Here is a 20,608-nt window from a genome sequence, read left to right on the forward strand (position 1 = left end):
CTGCCGATCAGCTCCCACTGTGTAGAATCACAGCGTAGCAGGCCACTAGTGGTGTCGCCACCATGTGCACCCCAGACCCGGAAGTGTAAGAACACTTACTACGTATGTGATCTGGAACAGAGTGGCCGCCCTGTCGCAGTAAATGTACGGAGGGTGGTCCGCAAGTGGTTAGCATAGCAAATTTAAATGCTTTTTTGTTTTTGTTTTGGACGGAGCAAAGAAGGCCTAAAGTGGTAATAGGCCTCAAACCAAAAATGTAATATATTGTAGCTTATCAATCATTAGATGTGGTGGCTGCATTAGTTTTTTTGGGGGGGGGGCTTTTTTACCCTCTGTTTTCACCTGGTGATCTGGCCAGTAACACACATCCTTATTAGAGTGCCCCCACTAACCCGTGTCCCTTTTTGATCTTCTTTCTTTTATAAGATCAGATTTTTCTTCAGTGTCATTTTAGAAGATGACCTCTTAGCTTCCTTCTGATCATGTCTCCAAAGGAGGATGTCTCATATTCTTATGTTTTGTGTGTGGCATATAATGCAAAGTTTATAATGGTCACACACTAGAAAGAAGAAGTTGTGGTTGTGCCCTTCCAGACAGTCTCAATAGACAAGCAAAAACCATAACAATCACATTACTCATTCATGCCCAAGACTATGCAATGTTAAGCTGGTTATTAAGACTCCATTGTACCCAAGTGACCTACTGTATGAGTGGCAGGGGTCATTTACATTAGGGATATACAGCAATGGTGAGCATATTAATAGAAGAAGTCACCTTGCGTAAACTCTGACACCATCAACATGACCCCAAAAAATTCTTCAAATATATTAATAGTAAAAGGTCAGGTCTGAGCATGTAGGCCCTTTACAAAATAATCTGGAGTGGGTGAGTGGGGACAAAGAGAAGGCCAATTTATAAAATACATTCTTCAGCTCTGTGTATACAAAGGAGCATGGGGGAGCTCATGTCCATAATGGGGGTGGTATTGACATAGCCCCGAATGATCCACAATGGCTCAAGAGTGATATGGTCCAGATATATGTAGACAGAATAAAGGTGGATAAAGTGCCTGGACCTGATGGCATCCACCCACGGATCGTAAAAAAATTGAGCTCTATCATTTCAAAGCCATTGTATCTAATTTTTAGGGACTCATTAATGACGGGAATAGTACCGCTGGATTAACGCAGGGCGAATGAGGTGCCTATATTTAAAAAGGGAACAAAGTCTTTACCAAGTAACTATAGACCTGTTAGTTTAACTTCTATAGTCGGGAAGATACTGGAGCATTTAATAAAAGACCACATAGATGAGTTCTTGCTGGAAAAAAACATTTTAAGCAACAGACAGCATGGATTCATGAAAGACAGAAGTTGTCAGACAAACCGGATTTCTTTTTATGAGAAGGTAAGTAAAACCTTGGACAGAGGGGTGGCTGTGGACGTGGTATACTTGGATTTTGCAAAAGTGTTTGACACAGTTCCGCACACACGGCTCATGTGTAATGTAAAGTCTACAGGCTTGGAAAGATCAGTTTGTAAATGGATAAAAAACTGGCTAAAAGACAGAATTCAGAGAGTAGTGTTTAATGATTCTTACTCTGAATGGTCTAAGGTTATCAGTGGTGTACCCCAAGGTTCAGCGCTGGGACCCTTACTCTTTAACATCTTTATAAATGATATTGGGTCTGGGATATAAAAGTAACATTTCTGTCTTTGCAGATGACACCGAACTATGCAGTGGAATAACGTCCTTACAGGATGTCTCCAATTTACAAGCCGACCTCATTGCACTGTCTAATTGATCGACTATGTGGCAGATGAGGTTTAATGTTGATAAATGTTAAGGTATGCACTTGCGGGCTAAGAATATGCATGTACCATACATACTGGGGGGGGGGGGGTACAACTGGTGGAATCAATGGTGGAGAAGGATCTGGGGGTTTTGGTAGATCAAAAGCTCAATAATAACATGAAATGCCAAGCGAGCAAAGTCCTTTCTTGTATTAAGAGAGGTATGGAGTCCAGAGAGAGAGATATCATTTTGCCCCTGTACAAATCATTAGTAAGACCTCATCTGGAATATACAGTTCAGGTTTGGTCACCAGTTCACAAAAAGGATATCGGGGAACTGGAGAAAGTGCAGAGAAGGGCAACCAAACTAATAAGAGTAGCTCAACTATGAGGAAAGATTAGAGGAACTGAATTTATTCTCTCTTGAGAAGAGGAGAATAAGGGGGGATATGATCAACATGTTCAAATATATAAGGGGTCCATATAGTGAACTTGGTGTTGAGTTATTCACTTTACGGTCAACACAGAGGACAAGGGGGCACTCTTTATGTCTAGAGGAAAAGAGATTTCATCTCCAAATACAGAAAGGTTTCTTTACAGTAAGAGCTGTGAAAATGTGGAATAGACTCCCTCCAGAGGTGGTTCTGGCCAGCTCGATAGATTGTTTTAAGAAAGGCCTGGATTCTTTCCTAAATGTACATAATATAACTGGGTACTAACATTTATAGGTAAAGTTGATTCAGGGAAAATCCGATTGCCTCTTGGGGGATCAGGAAGGAATTTGTTTCCCCTGCTGTAGCAAATTGGATCATGCTTTGCTGGGGTTTTTTGCCTTCTTCTGGATCAACTGAGGGTATAGAATTGGGTATATGGGATTGTACGATTTTTTTATTTTATTTATTTATTTTTTTATGGTTGAACTGGATGGACTTTTTTCAACCTGACTAACTATGTAACTATGTAACATGGAGCCTACACAGGGTTTGCACTTCCGGCTATAAGTGGTGGGAGATGGTCGGGAAGGTGAGTACCTATCACCTACTGAGTTGAGAACCTGTCATCTTGCAATGAATTAAAAACACTACACCCCAGATTAATCCTCAGGTCCCAACAACTACATTCCACACCCTGTATTACATTTGGTTAATTAAGACTCCATTGTACCCAACTGACCTACTATATAAGTGTCATGGGTCAATTAGGATGTAAAGCAGTGGTAAGCATACTAATACATTTTTACAATGTACCTGTGGGCCTAGTAAAGCAGCTGCAAGTGCAATGATTCATAACTGTATATAATTAGATAAGGAAAAGAACCTTATACACTATATTGTCAAAAGTATTGTGACGCCTGCCTTTACACGCACATGAACTTTAATGGCACCCCAGTCTTAGTCCGTAGGGTTCAATATTGAGTTGGCCCACCCTTTACAGCTATAACAGCTTCAACTCTTCTGAGAAGACTGTCCAAAAGGTTTAGGAGTGTGTCTATGGGAATGTTTGACCATTCTTCCAGAAGCACATTTGTGAGGTCAGGTACTGATGTAGATGAAAAGGCCTGGCTCGCAGCCTCCACTCAAATTCATCCCAAAGGTGTTCTATCGGATTGAGATCAGGACTCTGCGCAGGCCAGTCAAGTTCATCTACCCCAAACTCGCTCATTCATGTCTTTTTGGACCTTGCTTTGTGCACTGGTCCAAATCATTTGGTGGAGGGGGGATTATGGTGGGGGGTTGTTTTTCAGGGGTTGGGCTTGGCCCCTTAGATCCAGTGATGGGAACTCTTAGGGCATCAGCATACCAAGACATTTTGGACAATTTCATGCTCCCAACTTTGTGGGAACAGTTTGGAGATGGCCCCTTCCTGTTCAAACATGACTGCATAAGTAAGTTTGTTGTTTTATGTGAAGCCAAATTTTTTGATATTTTAAAATTTTGGATAGAATTCAAAATGATCAAAACACTTGTCAATTTTTGCTGTTTCCATGACTGCGCACCAGTGCACAAAGAAAGGTCCCTAAAGATATGGATGAGTGAGTTTGGGGTGGGGGAACTTGACTGGCCTGCACAGAGTTCTGACCTCAACCCAATAGAACACCTTTGGGATTAAATAGAGAGCAGACTGCGAACCAGGCCTTCTCATCCAACATCAGTGCCTTACCTCATAAATGCGCTTCTGGAAGAATGGTCAAACATTCCCATAGACACACTCCTAAAACTTCCCAGAAGAGTTGAAGCTGTTGTAGCTGCAAAGGGTGGGCCAACTCAATATTGAACCCTACAGACTAAGACTGGGGTGCCATTAAAGTTCATGTGCGTCTAGCAAAGTCCCAGGGACTCTGAAGCCCAATGACCTCCAGAGTTAGGGACAGCTGACATCCTTCTGTGTAGAGTGGGTTACAAGGCATAGTGGGTGTAATGCAAGGTAGATTGATGGGCGCCAGACACTTCTTAAATGCAAAGTAATTTATTATCTCTAAAACAGAACTGGGGGAGAGAGGGTTAGGGCAGGACACCCTTTAGTAGATGCAATGTTAATTGGCAGACTTCGAGACTTCTATAGGCAGACAGCCATGTAGGGAAAGGCATCCAGCTAAACACCACGCCTGCATGAGTAGGACCGCTGTCTCCTATGGCAACAATCTTGTAACAGTTTCAAACAATAGTTGCAATGAAATCCTCCACTTCTTCTACAATCTCCTATTGTAGAACTTCACTCAGCTAAGCTCCCTGTCTTTCACAAACTAACAGATCCACTCGCCAATAGATCTCCTGAGCTCCTCCAATCTTCTCACTCAATATCTTTCTGAAGCGTCACCAACGCACCCCTGCTGGGTCCCTAGCTTGGCTTTCACAGATACTCCTCAAGCGTCACCCCGGTGGCCTGCTGGGTCCCTGGCTTGGCACACAATAATGCTCCACAAGCGTCACCTCCACTGGCTGGGTCCCTGGCTTGGCACCTGCTGAAGTTTCCCAATTCTTCGCCGTCCCCAGCTGGAGAGAATACTGCTCAGGTACTTGCTTCAGCTACTCATAGTGGCCCCTGGTAGTAAGGTGGATGGTCCCTTAGTGACGACAGTGACTTCTGGTTGGACTGCAAGCTGCAGTCCCAACCCTACGCTGCTCTCTTGCTTCTGGATAGGCCCTCAGACAGCCTAGCAGCCAGATGTCCCTGGAATAGGCCCAAGGCTTATGGCCTAGCAACCCGGGGCATTACAACACACGTCCACCCAGATAGCTGTCCAGGTGGCACAGAACCCCGACCATCTGACTCCACCCAAATAAATAGGCTCTCCCAACAGGCCAACGGATCAAGAAAATCCCTGCCCATTGGCTGAGACACCCCATTCATTCCTAATCTGTCCTTGCAATGCCCTTGTCTTATCTAATGCCACCAGATACCTGGGCATCTAGAGACAGAAGAGAAGTGCAGCAATTCCAGAATTAGGGTGGAATGACCTCCTATAAATTGGCCAAGGCAACGATCACTTGGCAAATAAATGTAATAGCCACTCTGCCTAAACATCAGGGTGCTACATGTGTGTAAAGACATGCGTTCCAATACTTTTGGTAGTATAGTGTATGTGAACAGAGCCTTATCCCAAAAGAAAAAAAAAAATCTATTGCTATAACTTTTTGTGTAACTGCAGCTGAAGTTTGGCTTCAATTTGTTAGTATATCGAAATCTGCTAGTACTTCTACCACTCCTCTCCCTCCCGACTGACAATGCTGCTTGGAATTTCACTTGCTCTTTCAGCCTGGGTTCATCCTTGTGCATTGCGGGAGACCGCATGTGATTTGCACAGGAATCGCACCGCACATCACATGCGAGGTCTGTGCAGTGCGATTTGAGCCGTACATTTTGTATGGCTCAAATCGCATTTGCACCAAAATGATGCAAGACCCTTTTTTCCTGCACCTGAATCGCAGCACATGTTTGTTCACACCCATGCAATCTGATTCTGGACATTGCACTGCTGTTTCGGGGGGGGGGTCGTTAAATGTAATATTGACACCCGCAGCAGATGGTATGGACGCCGTGCGACTGCAATGTGGTGTGGGAATCGCACAGGATTTGCTGTGTTTCCCGCTTCCCATCAGTGTGAACCAGGGCTCAATATTCCAGTTCTTCTGGCTCTATATGAATTTCCTAGTACAAAACATAATTGATCTGGTATGCTGCAACTGTAAAAAAAAAAAAAAAAAAGCCATATTAAAAATATGTAAATGTAGTAATTTAATAAACCAGTGCCTAAGGCAGTGCAGATTTTTCAGTGCTGAAACTGTTAGCAGACACATTTGAGTTTACTTAGATCTAGAAAATATTTGTGATAGGTTGCTAAGGATTACTGTACTTTGACTTCTAGGCCTACATGCAATGCAAAAAAAAAAAAAATACAAAAGACAGCAAAGCAACTCCCAGCCACAAATCAGATCTCAGTTTTTACGTCAGCAAAGATGGATTCTAATTGGTTGCTCTGGGATTCTCCATTCTGCACGCTTTTCCTTATGAAACCAAGATCTGCGACTAAAAATGTGAAAGTTCATCCATATAACTTAACATTCTTCAGCTTACTGTAACCACCAAGTAAATAAAAACCTTGCTGGGGCTCCTTGGGGATGCATTTATTTTTAAGTATGGATTTCAGATCCCTAGATAGACAGTGCCATAGACAAATAGATTATAAGCAGATGGATCAGGAAAGGTCATTCGCACTAAGCTTATAAAATTAAAGCTGATTTATTGAACACTGGTGTCAACTTTGCAACTGATCAATAAATCATGGTGGACCCATTTCTGGTCCTACTTCCTCCAATGAGTTCTAATTTATCATGAAAGAATCAAGGAATGTGTACCTCCCCCCCCCCCCCAACCACCCAACTCCCTCCACCCAACTGCTGCTTTCTCTATGAGAGATGCTGCCACTGTATCCCTCCACCCCTTCTTTTTATTTATTTTTTCCAGGATGCTAACAGTTATTATTATATTGCATGTAATTCCAGCAAGCAGGCTTCATTAGATCTGGCTGTCCTCTCCTCGCATGTCAGATCAAGCGCTGCCCTAGATTTTTTGCTGGTAGCTGAGTGCAGGGAGGGGGGAAGGAAAGGGTTAATCCCTGGGAAGAACAGGTGAATCGGGCGGGGCTTGGTATGATAATAGTAAAACATGACGTCAGCTGCTGGGAGAAGAGTGAAACCAGAGCTGGGAGAGAGAAAAGGGTGATACTGGAGGAGGCAGAGGGAGCTGACACTTCTAACAGGAGGACCCAAGCCTGGTACAAGGGGAAGAACAGCATACTGGAGGAAGGGGAGAGGAGCAACAGACTGCTAGAGACTGGGACAAGAGACTGCCAGAGCTTGATCCAAGGGACATCGACAGCTTGATCCAAGGGACAGCTAGTGCTTAAGCTAAGAGACAGCTGGAGCTGAGCTAAGGGACATCTATAGAGCTAGATCTAAGAAAAATCTAGAGCTTGAGCTAAGAAAAATCTAGAGCTTGAGCTAAGAAAAATCTAGAGCTTGAGCTAAGGGACATCTAGAGCTTAAGCCAAAAGACCACCAGAGCTTGAACCAAGAGACATCTGGATCCATCCCTTACAGGATGCAGTGTCCTCTCTTTCTACTGCTCCTAGGGCCTCTCTATACAGGTGAGTGACAGCTCCTGCGCTCTAATGGTTGCTTTCGAAGGCAGCGCAGATCTAGGCACTTCCAGGTGATGTCCTTGTGTTACACCCAAGACCTAGAGATCCATAAACTTCTCTGTACAGAACCCCGACAATATGGCCTCTGCTTTAGACCTGTGTCCTTCCTTGTACAGACTACCTGTATGCCTTCTGTACAATGCATAGTCATTGTGTGTGTGCTTCTCCTACCCTCTAATGTCCTTCTGTGCTGTCTTTATGTATCTGTCAGCTGTGTGCTACAAATATATATATATATATATATATATATATATATATATATATATATATATATATATTAGTATGTGTGTATATATATATATATATATATATATATATATATATATATATATATATATATATATATATATATATAATTTTTTTTTTTTTTTTAATTTATTATGTGTGCCCTTGGGTCTGCCTAGGCTTACTGTACTTGCTTGTCAATTATTTCTCCCAGTTCCCAATAAGCTTACTTCCTACTTGCTAAATATTTACTCCTCCTTGCCTTTTACTAGATCTACCTGTTCACCCTGTATTTTGTTGTTTGCATAACCTTCTAATGGTATACAGCACGCCAACCTTCCTAATATTTTTAATATGCCATTTTAAATATAGTACAACTATTTTATAGATGTGATATTTTGATATACTATACAATTATTTGTAACTACTTCTTTATTGCTTTGAATGTCCTATGGGTTAACTAGGTGTATATGTTTATATGGAGTTGCTATTTATACTCCGTTTTATTACATTGTATAAGGCATGATCTATATAGATCAGTGCATTGGATACAATAGTGGGTTCTTTTATTTTTCTATTCTCTATCCCTGTTTTCAATTGCATCCTAGCCCTCTCTCCCTGTTCAGGGTTGACTTGTGTAGGATAAATTGCTTGTTTAACAATATTTATTTTATTTTTCTATCACTGTTTTTTCTATGTTATCTTTTTGTTAGTGTTTCTTTTGACTTGTTTTTGTTTATACTAAATATTGTTAACCAGGCAAAGGTTTGTCTATGGTCCAACTTGTGTAGTGGCCTCTATGGGCAATCTCTAGTGCACCAGATCAGGGATTCATAATTGGGGAATGTTGGCGTGTATCAAGTCTAAGAATTACTAAATTACGAGAAATAATTGTAAATATGTGAAGATCTGTTTGATCGACAGGAGGAAAACCAAATGAGTTGGTAATTTTGGGTTCAAGGTGGCCGGATGGGTTTTGTTGGCCATTTATGATCACATTGAGGGTGGCCCTACACTCTACAATCTTGTTTAACTTTCCCAAGCTATGTAATATCAGGACAAGTCTAAGCAATTTATTCCACTGGTATCCAATCGATTGGCATGTACATTACAGAGACGGTTGATCTAAAGGAGAATGTACAATTGGATTGTATAATGCAGGGTTTCTCAACTAGGGTTCCTCCAGAGCTTGCTAAGGGGTGCTTGAGTACTGCTGGGACCTTGCAGATGGGGGTACACCCTGAAAGTATCACAGACAGTACTTAAGTTGTTTGAGTTCCTTGAGCAATATCTACCTCTCGGATAACTTCCCACTGACACCATTGATCTTTTTAGCCATCTGTAAGTGGGAGCATTCTTCCCAATGACTTCAAGTGTAGGGAGCATTCTTCCCACTGACCATCACACTAATGTACCATGAGTTGTAGATATATTCGTTAATAGCAGGGGTTCCCTGAGACCAGAAAGTTATTTCAAAGGTTCCTCTGTGTTGAAAAGGTTGTGAAAGGCTGGTACAGTGTATGGCCAGTCTCAACCAGGGCTGGTGGTCAGGAATCCTGGATTGAAAAAATAACATTACAATGAGATCATCAAATTTTTCTATGGGGACGCTGGGAAGTATATTTTAAATAATAAATGTACACTTCTTCAGTTACACTCTGGACTTTGTATGCACAGTTGTCCAACTTGAAGGCCTGGAATCCAGTGACAGGATAGGCAGGTAGAGGGAGGGACTCTGCTCTGTTATGGACAGAAGTTTTCTTTTGAATAGAACAAAGAACTTTGGTAAACTTGGTAACAACGCAATCGCAATCGCAAAGGATAACCAATCCAAATTCCACTTTCAATAGCTTACTTTAAGCTGATTGGTTGGTATGCATTTGCCCACAGTGCTGCTCTCTGAATTTAGTTTTATGATCCACCAGGATAAACTTTCTTTTTTCCTGCAGAAAACTACCAGCGATTAAATTACATTGAGCAGCAAAGAACGTGCTCTGCATACCCAGATCTCCTACTTAGGAAATTAATAATCCTGTTCGAAGATGCAATTCACTCTGTAATAATGATCGCTAATTGTCTATAGAATCATTTCAGAATCTTGAGACTTTCGCTGTAAGAATTAACGAGCAGACTTTTTTTTTTTTTCTTTTTTTTTCCTCTAGTCAGGTGCAAATTAGCATTTTCCTAAAGGGGTGTTTTTTGGATAAATCAATAAATTAAAAATGCAAACTTTGAAAATGCATTTCTTCAGCTGATCTGATGAGAAATCCTTTAGGGCTCATTCACACCAGCATTAGAGCGCAGCCGCTGGTTTGTAGTGGGATAACCGCAGTGCCAATGGACTGTTCAATATTTTATTTTATTTTTTGGGGGGGGGGGGGGGGGCAAACTGTGCACCCACACACACCCCCCTCCTGGTCCTTTCAGGTGGGTCATTCCCTCTCCGGGCGACGGGTTCCCATGTGTCTCCTTTTTGGCTCGGCATCACAGCGGCTCCCGCAATGCGTCTCCCCCCTCCTCCTCTTTCGGCCAATCAGAAAACAGGTCTCAGACTTGCTTCCTGATTGGCCGGGAGGAGAATCAATGTGACAAATTTTTTTTTGCCATTGTCACACAACTGGGTGGGCTCAGGGTGCAGTGCTTTGCGCCTTGTGCCCACTCTTTTTTCAAGCATATTAGAGCCTCTGGCTCTAATCGCGTGCTTCCAAAAATGGGGGGGGGGGGGGGGGGGGCGTGCTCCCCTAATGGACAGGCCGCCACTGTAAGGGTCCCTAAATCCGATGCATATGGCCAATTAACCTATCAGCATGTCTTTGATGTCTTTGGAGCATAGGAGGAAACCCATGTAGGCACAGGAGAACATGCAAGTAGTGCCGCGGTTGGAATGTAAACCAATGACCCTAGTGCTATTAGGTGGAAGTGCTAACCACTAAGCCACTGTGCTACAAAGTTCTATTGGTTGCAGCGTGTTGTGAGGCGGTGCATTGCCCTGTGCTAAAAAAAAAAAAAAAAAAAAAAAAGTACTGTATACAAAACTCTTTTTTCCAGCTGGCGGTGTAAACTGGCCATGTAGGAGAGCTATTTTTCCTTGTGTTTCAGTGAGGCTGCACGGGAACGGGCACCCAAGACAGTCCCACTGTACCTGGTGTGAATGGGCCCTTCGGGCCCGTTCAGACTTTGTGCGATGACTGGCGTTTTTCTGCACTTGATCGATGCCAGTCACCATAAAGCTACATAGAAAGTAATTGTTTTCCATCTGCCATGTCCACACTTCAATGCTGCCTTCAGATGGGATGCAGACATGCTGTGTTTTTTCTGCACATTGGATCTTACCAGGACTCACTGTTTTAACGCCGCAGCTCCATGCTGCGGTGCATAAGAATAATGAATGAAATATCACTTTTTTTTTTTTTTTTTCCTCCCTTTATTAAATCATCAAACATTGCCTTGCATTGTAATCATGCAGGGCATCACCCCCACTGCTGGCACACTAAAACAGAGGCTATTGTAAATGGGCCCTTACCACCTATTTAGATCCATGTGGCAATGGTGTGTTTGTTTGTTTTTTGTTTTTATTTTGTGCATTGACATGCATTTTGATGCACAAATTTGGAGTGTATAGGGTTAACAGCCATTGACCAAGGCTTATTACCTGCTGCCAATGCATCAAAACACCTCTTATATGTTTTGATATGCCGCCGCCATTGACTTCTATAGGCCTCCCAATGCACTAAAAGCAGAAAAACCTAACATGTTGTATTTTTAAAAAACGTACTGCACTGCAGCACCAAGATGGGAGCATATAGCATCTTTATTGTGTAGAACCAGGCCAAGTGCGTTTTTTATTACAATGGAACAATATGCTGGGTTCACACCTATGCCTTTTGCAGTGCGATTGAGTTTTGCAGAAACACACTACAGTCCATTTAACGTGACTTCCTTTGGGTCATGGTCACATCTGTGCGGTTTCAACTGAGGCATTTTTTTTTTTTTTTTTTTTTGGAAGGGGTCAGAGACTTTTAATGCTTGTGGGAGATTGCGTTTTTGGTTTTGTAGACTTCAAAAGAAACGCAGTGCTTGCATTTTTGATGCACTTCTGGTGCGTTTTTGGTGGCTTCTCCTGCATGACAAGACCCCTGTCAAAAAAAATATAATGCATCAACCACAACCTGCATAGGTGTGAACCTAGATTTAGGGTCCTGAAAGCTTGTATTTTAAGGAGTCATTCACGTGGCTGTTCATGGTACACCATCATATCCGCATATCTGTGGCGGGTGCGGCCACGAGTTTGCGGTTCCAATGCGGACGGGAAAACTGTACAAATCAATGATGGGCCGGCACTGTCAAAGAGAGAATACACGCAGCCAAGGCCAGATGTGCAGCTTTGTATGCCGTCCACGGCCACGCATCTGTCCCTAAGCACAGATAATCGATCTACGCTTGTGTGCGGTCAGCTGCGGAGAGCCTGCCATTGATTTGTACAGGCTGAGCGTAAATACACTGATCTGGGTGGTGTTCGGCTATAAACAGCTATGTGACTGAGCCCTAAATCTGGTATATAAGCCACTAACCCCCTCAGTTCGCATCTGTGCATGTGGCTGCGGGAATCGCAGTAATACCCACAGTGAAAAATGCACTCCTCTGAGGAATTGCGTGGGCTGCCACTAATTCTGAATGGCACCTCAATGCATAAAGAATCATCATGTGCAGGAACCGTAGGGAAATTGCACGGTCAAAAATACCATATGATTTCTTTGCGGGCCCTGTTTTTGAAAGGTGTATGCATCCTTTTTATGCGGCAACGCAGACACAGCCGTTCACTTGAATGGGCTGCCATGCCCACGCACACACGGCAAACAAAAAAACGTTTAGTTGTGAACCTAGCGCAAGTGCCAGTTCACACTCCCTCACTTGTCAGGCGACCGTTCTAATAGGTGTGACTCAAGCCGTTCCCACTTAGAAAAAAGTTCCTGCACTACTTTGCTGCGACTTCAGCACGACTTCATTGACTGTTTAAAAAAGTCGTATGCAAGCCACGATGACGTAGCGCTGTGCGACGCAGCTTCAAAGTCGCGCCCATGTGAATCGGCCCGAACTGGTTACTTCATGTTTTTATTATTTTACTGTACATAATTTTCCAGCTAATTCATGGTAAAAATATTTCCATTTCCGGTGTTGAGCAATCAACATTTGCAAACTTTTTGTGGCTAGTTAAGACAACGGTATTTCTTTGGGGAATTTTTTTTTTTTTTTTTTTTTTAAAGGAAATACAAAATCAATAAAGCAGCACAAGCTGCACTAACTAATGGCAGCCATGCAAAATGTTAAGTGATCTGAATAAATAGTTAAATTTTGGTTACGTCAAGTCCAGAAGTTTTTACGTTAATTTTTTAATTGGCCCAAATGTGTCCCTGGCCAGTCTCTGCCCTCCTTCTGCCAACTGGCCTGTTTTATGAAAGTGTTTAGTTGTGTTCTGGAATCCTGGGAATGTCTGAGTAATAATAATTAGATTGGGGGAGGGGGGTAGTCTGGCCAGTATCACCAGGGGGAGGTTATTGTATAGGGGAGCGGAGGTCACCAGTCCCTTCTATACACTCCTTGTCACACCCAGCTCTCAGGCTGATTGTTCTAGTCCCATCCCCCATAGGCCTGTCTCTCTCACCGATACTGGCTATTGTTGTAAAGAAATGTTTGTGGGGATCAGGCTGAGATCCAATCTCCATAGAAAGCTTCTCTACTGTTACGTTTTTTTTTTTTTTTTTTTTACTAAAGTGTTAACAGAAAATGTGAAATCGTATCTGCCGGCCATTGAATAGGGACCTGATGAGAATGCAACAGGTAGAACTTTTTCCAGTGTTGAGTTAAATTATGGGCTTTGACAGCGGTTGGCAAACTTCCGACTGCTAAAAGATCTTCTGCTCCCTGGAGGGGCACTTAGTTATGTGGATTGTTAGGACTTGCATCGTGTCCCTAGCTTTGGGTTATAATAAGATATTGAATACATTTTTTTTTTTTAAGGCATATCTAAACAAAAATGTTATATATATTGCAGCTTACCAGCCCTTAGATGTGGTCGCCAAATTGGTCTTATTTTGTATTTATTTTAATTACAGGTGCTAATATAGCACCATAAATTTGTGTGTGTGTATATATTTTTTTGGGGGGGGGGGGCGCACAAACACCCTTTACACCATCCAAGTTCTGGGCGGCTTCTCTTGGCCAATCCGGTCTTAGGACCCGCTTCCTGTCCTCATTGGCCGAGAGGAGAAGCAGGAAGACAACAACGACCGTTGATTCACTAATGTCACAAGTGGGTGGGCTTGGGGCACTGTGCTCTGTGCCCCGAGCCCAAGTTTTTTTTCAAGCCAATTGGAGCCTCAGGCTCTAATCGTGGGCTTCAACAACAAAAAAAGAAAACCTTGTAGAAATCCATGCGTCTGGCTCCAGCGTCTAGAGATTAGGGGGGGGCGGTGCCCCTGCGCCACTTATGGACCGGCCGCCGCTGATTGTAAGCTTCTCGAGGGCAGGGACTGATGCGATTGTACAATCTAAGGTCCCTAACTCACTCACAAACAGACATACTAGGGCCAATTAACCTACCAGCATGTCTTGGTAGTGTGGGAGGAAACTCGCACAAGCACATGCAGGGCTGCTGTTAGAAATCACGGGGGGCCCCATACAGCCTACCTGACAAGGCTCCTTTCCCCCCGACCGAAAGTGACTGAGGACATCGATTTTATCAGTCCCTTTCTTTGTAGCCTCAGCTGCACAGATGAATGAATAGGAAGCGCTCTGAGGCTTCCTGCTCATTCACACACAGAATCATAGCAAACAATTTACTAGGCTTCAGTGAGGAATAGACACAGGAGTGATCGCTTCCGATCGCTCACTGTGTTCATTTAAGAATGAAAGGGGCCAGTAAATGACATTTACTGGCCCCTTCTCCCGCTCTCTTCTGAAACCTCCTCCTGTGTGCCTGCATCAGCTGCTGGCAGGAGAAGAGAGGAGGAAAGGGGCACACAGGGGGGCCTGGACAGCAGATGGATGGGGGTGCAAGTGCTAGATCCAATCCCCCTGCAGTGCAGCCAGAGGGAGAAAGAAGAGGAGAAGCTAGCAGTGCTGCAAGGGGAGGCAGAAGAGGATCAGTGTCTGCAATAGACTGTACAGCCAGACCTCCTGCTCGGCAGGTGCCTGGGCCTCCCTTTTGAACTGATAGGGCCTGGGCCCAGTACAAGAGGGCTGGCTGTACTGCCCTATCAGCGGCCCTGGTCACAGGGAGAACATGCAATAGTGGTTGGGACTCACACCGACAACCCTAGTGATGCCAGGCGGAGGTGCTAACCACATAGCCACTGTTCCTACCTTTTTATTTCCACCTGGTGATCCTGTCAAAAAGGCCTCCTGTCCTAGGGTACCTACACTCACTCCTCAACTGAATCTAATGGTGGCCACACATGTATCCCTAAGTGATCGATTTCTTTTCCAATGAGAATAATTGATCTATAATAATCAACCTGTTTAAATCAATATAACAAATACAAGGAGGCATATTTCAATCAATAGTTGAAAGATAAGATCACAAGTAACTAATGGCATTTGATTTTTACATGCAATCTCTTAAGCAGGATATAGATTATGCAATTTTCCTTCCTTCAACCACGCGTGGATGGAAAATAAATCTCTCGCTTTCCCCATTAACGCAGTTAGCGTTGATGGGGGGCGGAGGGCCCCTCCCCCTACGCTTTCCCTCTGTCAGAATACATTGATCACTATTGGCGGCAGAGGAACCCGATGGGGATTAGAACACCTGTCAGGTTTTTATTGCTGTCTGTGCCCCTGGGAGATTCATCCTCTCTATTTGTCCTTGGGTTTTTTTTTTTTTTAATACCTTTTTATCACAAAAAAGTGAAGGGTAAAAAAAAATTCACAAATTTTGGGTTGTCCCCAGAAAAGTAATAGGAAAATCTCCCAATGAGGACACTAGTTGTGGTGACCTGGGGTTCCCTAAGGGATTCCCATAACTAACTTGCAGGAAGTGAAGGGAAATCTCCCCACTGGGACAGAGATGGCAAAAAATAGTGACAGGGGTATTAACTCTCCCTTACTCTTTTCAAAATGAAAAATTCTACAACAGATTTATCTTGGCGTAAAGCAATTAATATTTTCTGTCTTGGCAGACCAACTCTGAATCTGATCATATTCATTTGCTTATCGATTTGATTGTTTTGATCTAATTGCACACTGTCAATCCTAATAACATTGAGATAACACTCCAAAGAGGCCACTGGCTGATTGCTGTTGAGATCAACAGGTATCCTTTTTTTTTTTTTTTCTTTTTTAGTCCATGAATGGGCCATGTGTTTATGTGGCTTGAGCCACCAGGTACTGTGTTGCAGACTGTCCATGCACAGCTGTATGGGGATGCAGTGGTTACATGGACACAGCTGCTTGTCCCAATTTGACAGGTGTGCGGGTAGATGGTCCCAAACGCACACTGTTCACGGCCATGCACCTAAACGCCTATCAATTTGGGATGAGCGGCTGTGTCTCCATACACCTACATGGGCTGCCTGCACACAACACCTGCTACTAGATACTGTAGAGGTACATTATTATTATTATTATTATTATTATTATTATTATTATTATTATTATTTTTCAGGATTTATATAGCGCCAACAGTTTACGTAGCGCTTTACAACTTGAGGGTAGACAGTACAAATACAATACACTTTAATACAGTAGGAATTAGAGGGCCCTGCTCCTTAGAGCTTACAATCTAAGATGGAAGGTCAAGAGATACAAGAGGTAATAACTGTGGGTGATGTGCTGATTGAGAGATAAATGTACAGTTGTTAGGTGGGGGCCAGAAAGTGTTCTCTGAAGAGATGCGTTTTCAGGGATCGTCTGAAAGTGGATAAAGTAGGAGAGAATCAGACAGATTGGGGTAGAGCATTCCAGAGGATGGGAGAGGCTCTGGAGAAGTCCTGAAGGCAAGCATAGGATGAGGTGACAAGGGAGTTTGAGAGCAGGAGGTCTTGGGAGGAGCGAAGAGAACGATTCAGTTGGTATTTTGAGACTAGGTTAGTGATGTAGTTGGGGGCCAGGTTGTGGATGGCTTTGTAAGTTATAGTTAGTATTTTGTAGATGAGCATTGTCGCCCTAAGGCAGTGTTACTGGTAGCAGAATCACCAATTCATATCCTATGGTGACAGCAAAAACTCACTAAGGCTTAATTTTTAGATGTGTGTGTGTGTGTGTGGGGGGGCAGTAAAAATGTGCGGTTGAGACTTTTTGCCTACCGCCCCACCTTAGGCTGCAATAGGCAGCGGACGGGGGTGTTGACATGCCACAGATGCGATGCTTTGCTCCTGTGACAAAGTTTACCGGTCGTAGCAATCGGCAGGCAGCAAGCTCACTATACAGTTCATTCAAGTAACAGGGAAGCACTGCAAGCGACCCGCAACCAAGTGCAATGCACATGTTTGTGGTACATCTGTCTGAAAAAATGGGGAGGCATGGCTTCCTCCCCACTTGTCAGTACATGGATCGGTCTTCAGAGGAATATAGATTTAGACGCCTAAAGTAGAACTATAGGCAAAACTTTTTTTTTTTTTTTTTATTCTTTTTGGTGTGTTTGTTTTTTTTTGTTTTTGTTTTTTTGTTTGCTATTTTGTGTCCCATTGTGGAGATTTCCCTTAGCTAAAGGAAGTGAGAGAATCTCTGCAAATTAAGGGAATTTCTTGGGGACCACCAAGTCACCAGAACTAGTGTTCCCATTGGAAGATTTCCCTTCTATCACATTTCTGGGGACAACCCAAAATTTGGAATCTTCTTTTACTTACTTTCAATGATAATGGTAAACAGGACAAAGAGAGAGGGTGAATCTCCCTAATGGGGACACAGACAGCGATAAAAACTTGACACACCTTGTAATCCCTCCTCACTCTATTCAAAACTAAAGAAAAAAGTTTTGCTTTTAGTTTTACTTTCAATTGTTCCCGTATCTATGGAGAAGCAGTGTTGTTGCCTTTGTGTGTTAGGACCATAGTACACCTGTCTCTCTCCTTTTTCTTTGAGAAAAAGTGTATAGGATGTTATCGGCTTCCTGGATCTCTGGCAAGATCAACAAGTGGTGTGTGTTTTTTGTACTTTAATTGAAAGGGAGCAAATAAAAAGCATTGGGGCTCATACACATGAGTGCTCAGTGCCGTACAGCGTGAGGAGCCCTTTGTTTACTTTTCTGCCCTAGTGATGAACTACGTGAGGGAAGCCCAAATTGGTGAATGGACATGTATTAGCTTTACATGCTCATCTGCACAGCAGACACTGGGATGGGTGCAATGACCCTGACGCAGAGCCTGTGCATCCGAGGGAATACGCCCATACCTGTCAAACTCACCTGTGCAAGTGAGTCCAGATGTCATTCCTAGTTCATACCTGAGCGTAGCATTTTTTTCGCTCAATTTTGGCGTGTTTTTGAGCTAGAGAAAACGATCATCTGTTCATTTTTATTGCTAGGTTTTTAGCTTTGTCCAACAGCTTTTATTAATAATTTTTTTTTTTTTTTTTTTTGCTAGGGTAAGGGGTTAAGGTTAAGTGTTTATGGTCTTAATATCTATTTATTTTTGCCAGGGTTTTACTACTACATGAATGAATGAGTGAAAAAATAAATGTAAAATAAATATACAAATAAAAATAATCATTAAAGTGATATTTTTAAAAAAGAAAAAAAAAAACAAATGAACCTTTTACAAACATGTCACACTGATCTGCTCTGTGCAAGGGTTTTGCACCGAGTGGCCCCAATCCTCCATTTCTGAGGTCCCCCGATGGTGCTCCTGGCCCCTCCTCTTCATCAAATGCCCCCGATGATGAGCCACTTTCCATGGGGGCCCTTGTGCGGGAGTGCTCACGAGTCCTGCTGTCATTGACACAGACAGGACTCGGCCCCACCCCCCTTCTCCCATGGATTTGATTGACAGCAGTAGCAGTAGCAGTATTCAATGAGAACCCGAGACAGCGGCTGGAGCTGCTGGGCTCATCTTTGACACTGGAACGATCGGGTTCAGGTAAGAAAAAGAGGGGCTCTGGGGGGCTGCTGCAGCACTTAATGCATTCTATGCATTAAGGTGAAAAGCCTTCTCTGCTGCAGCAGCCCCCCAGAGCCCCCCTTTTCCTACCTGAACCCAATCGTTCCAGTGTCGAAGACTAAATTAATAATAATAATAATAATAATAATGTTATTTTTGTTTGGGTGTTTATTAACACAAAAACGTGCAAATCGCAAGTTTTCATTCACTTCTATGAGAATAAAAACGCGCAAATCTGTCCAATTTGAGCTACAAAAAAAGCTCCAGAACTTTGGGGTTTAAGGGCTCATTCACACGGGTGCTTAGCCCTATATAGCGCAAGAAGCCATTTTGTTTACTTTTTGCCTTAGTGCTGAGCGGTGTGAATGGAGATGCATTGGCTATAGGGACTCGAGTCTGACAGGTACGTGGGTAGAGGGGCACGGATCCTGATGCAGAACCTGTGCACTCATCACTGGATATTTGTCAGAATCACCTGTGTGCGGTTGAGCCAATATAAGTCACATCTCCAGGGGGTCATTCACAGGGGCGTGCAGCCTGAGGAGCCATTTGTTTACTTTTTGTACTAGCACTGAGCGGTGTTCAGGCAGTCCATATTGGTGAATGGAGAAACACCGGCCACTTGTATGGACTTACCCTCACAGGTGAATCTGACAGATACACAGGGGCCAGTGTACAGCCCTGAATGCACAGGTTCTGCATTGGGGCCTGTGCACCTCTCCCAGAGTACCTGTCAAACTCACCAGTATGAATAAGTTCTAACAGCCGGAGTCTCCTTTCACTAATATGGGCCCCGCCTGCACGTAGCTCAGCGCTAGTACACAAAGCAAGCGTCTCCTCACGCCGTACAGGGCTAAGCGCCCGTGTAAATGAGCCCTTTGGGTTGATATGCACTTTAGTTTTCTGAGGAAATCTTTTCAATGTAAATGTATGTATCCAGACGTGTGAGGGAAGAGGAATCTTCATTCCGAGGACCTTGCCAAGCATTGGCACGGTGCACAAGAACACCGAGTACTTGTTTGCCGTTTTCAGTTTTTATTTTTTTCGCCCCCCAAGCTGTGCACATAATACAAGTGTCAGTCACAAGGGTAATTGGCTTGTTTGTTTCTAACAAATATGATCCCTTTATACCATGTTGACATTTGACAGGGAAAAGTGTGATGGCAGAACGGAGGATGCAGCTGTTTTGTTTGGTTGCAGGCCTCAGCTGTAGCAATACATTAATTGCAAATAGACAATTTGCTCCGATACACATCTTGGCTGAGGTAACAGATGAGGGGATCACCACAACTGTATGTGGTTAATGTATGCAGTGATATTATTATTATTATTATTATTATTATTATTAGAATAAGGCATTTATATAGCGCAAACAGTCTGCACAGCATTTTCAAGTATAAAGGGAGACTGTCCAGTTACAAAAAATTTCAATACAAGAGGGTTAAGTTGGCTTTCCTCATGAAGGCCTACAATCCTAAAGGCCTTTGTATTGCCTATTTGAACCTTTTTTTTTTTCTCTAGTTTTAAGTGCAGATCAAGCTGGCTAGTAGGGGCTCATTCATACCTGGCTAGTAGCCAACTTGGAAAAACAACAAAAGCACCCAAATCCTCCACATAGTCCTAGGTGCATACCCAGGAGCTCGTCCTCACTCCACACTTAGGCTTCTTCTGGACAGTCTTTGACACCCGTTCTGCATGCAGGCCACATTTGCTATTACACCTGCATCCCCCCTGAACTGCACGCAGGAAGCCTATAGAGCAGGGGTCTCAAACTGGCGGCCCTCCAGCTGTTGTAA

General features: G+C 43.3%; 1 protein-coding gene across 2 annotated transcripts in view; it reads left to right on the plus strand.

The window, feature by feature from the left end:
* The first annotated feature begins 6,778 nt into the window (after positions 1-6,778).
* The window catches only part of NECTIN2 (nectin cell adhesion molecule 2), a 135,127-nt gene continuing 121,297 nt past the window's right edge, over positions 6,779-20,608 (plus strand). The window contains exon 1 of one of the 2 annotated variants that reach the window (XM_073602133.1): positions 6,779-7,440. In XM_073602133.1, the coding sequence (XP_073458234.1) occupies positions 7,395-7,440 (46 nt within the window). In that variant the 5' untranslated portion in view covers positions 6,779-7,394. The remainder of the gene's footprint in view (positions 7,441-20,608) is intronic. The other variant, XM_073602134.1, reaches the window with a different exon arrangement.

Source organism: Aquarana catesbeiana, linkage group LG10, assembly GCF_042186555.1.
Source record: "Aquarana catesbeiana isolate 2022-GZ linkage group LG10, ASM4218655v1, whole genome shotgun sequence".
Classification (NCBI taxonomy): Eukaryota; Metazoa; Chordata; class Amphibia; order Anura; family Ranidae; genus Aquarana; species Aquarana catesbeiana.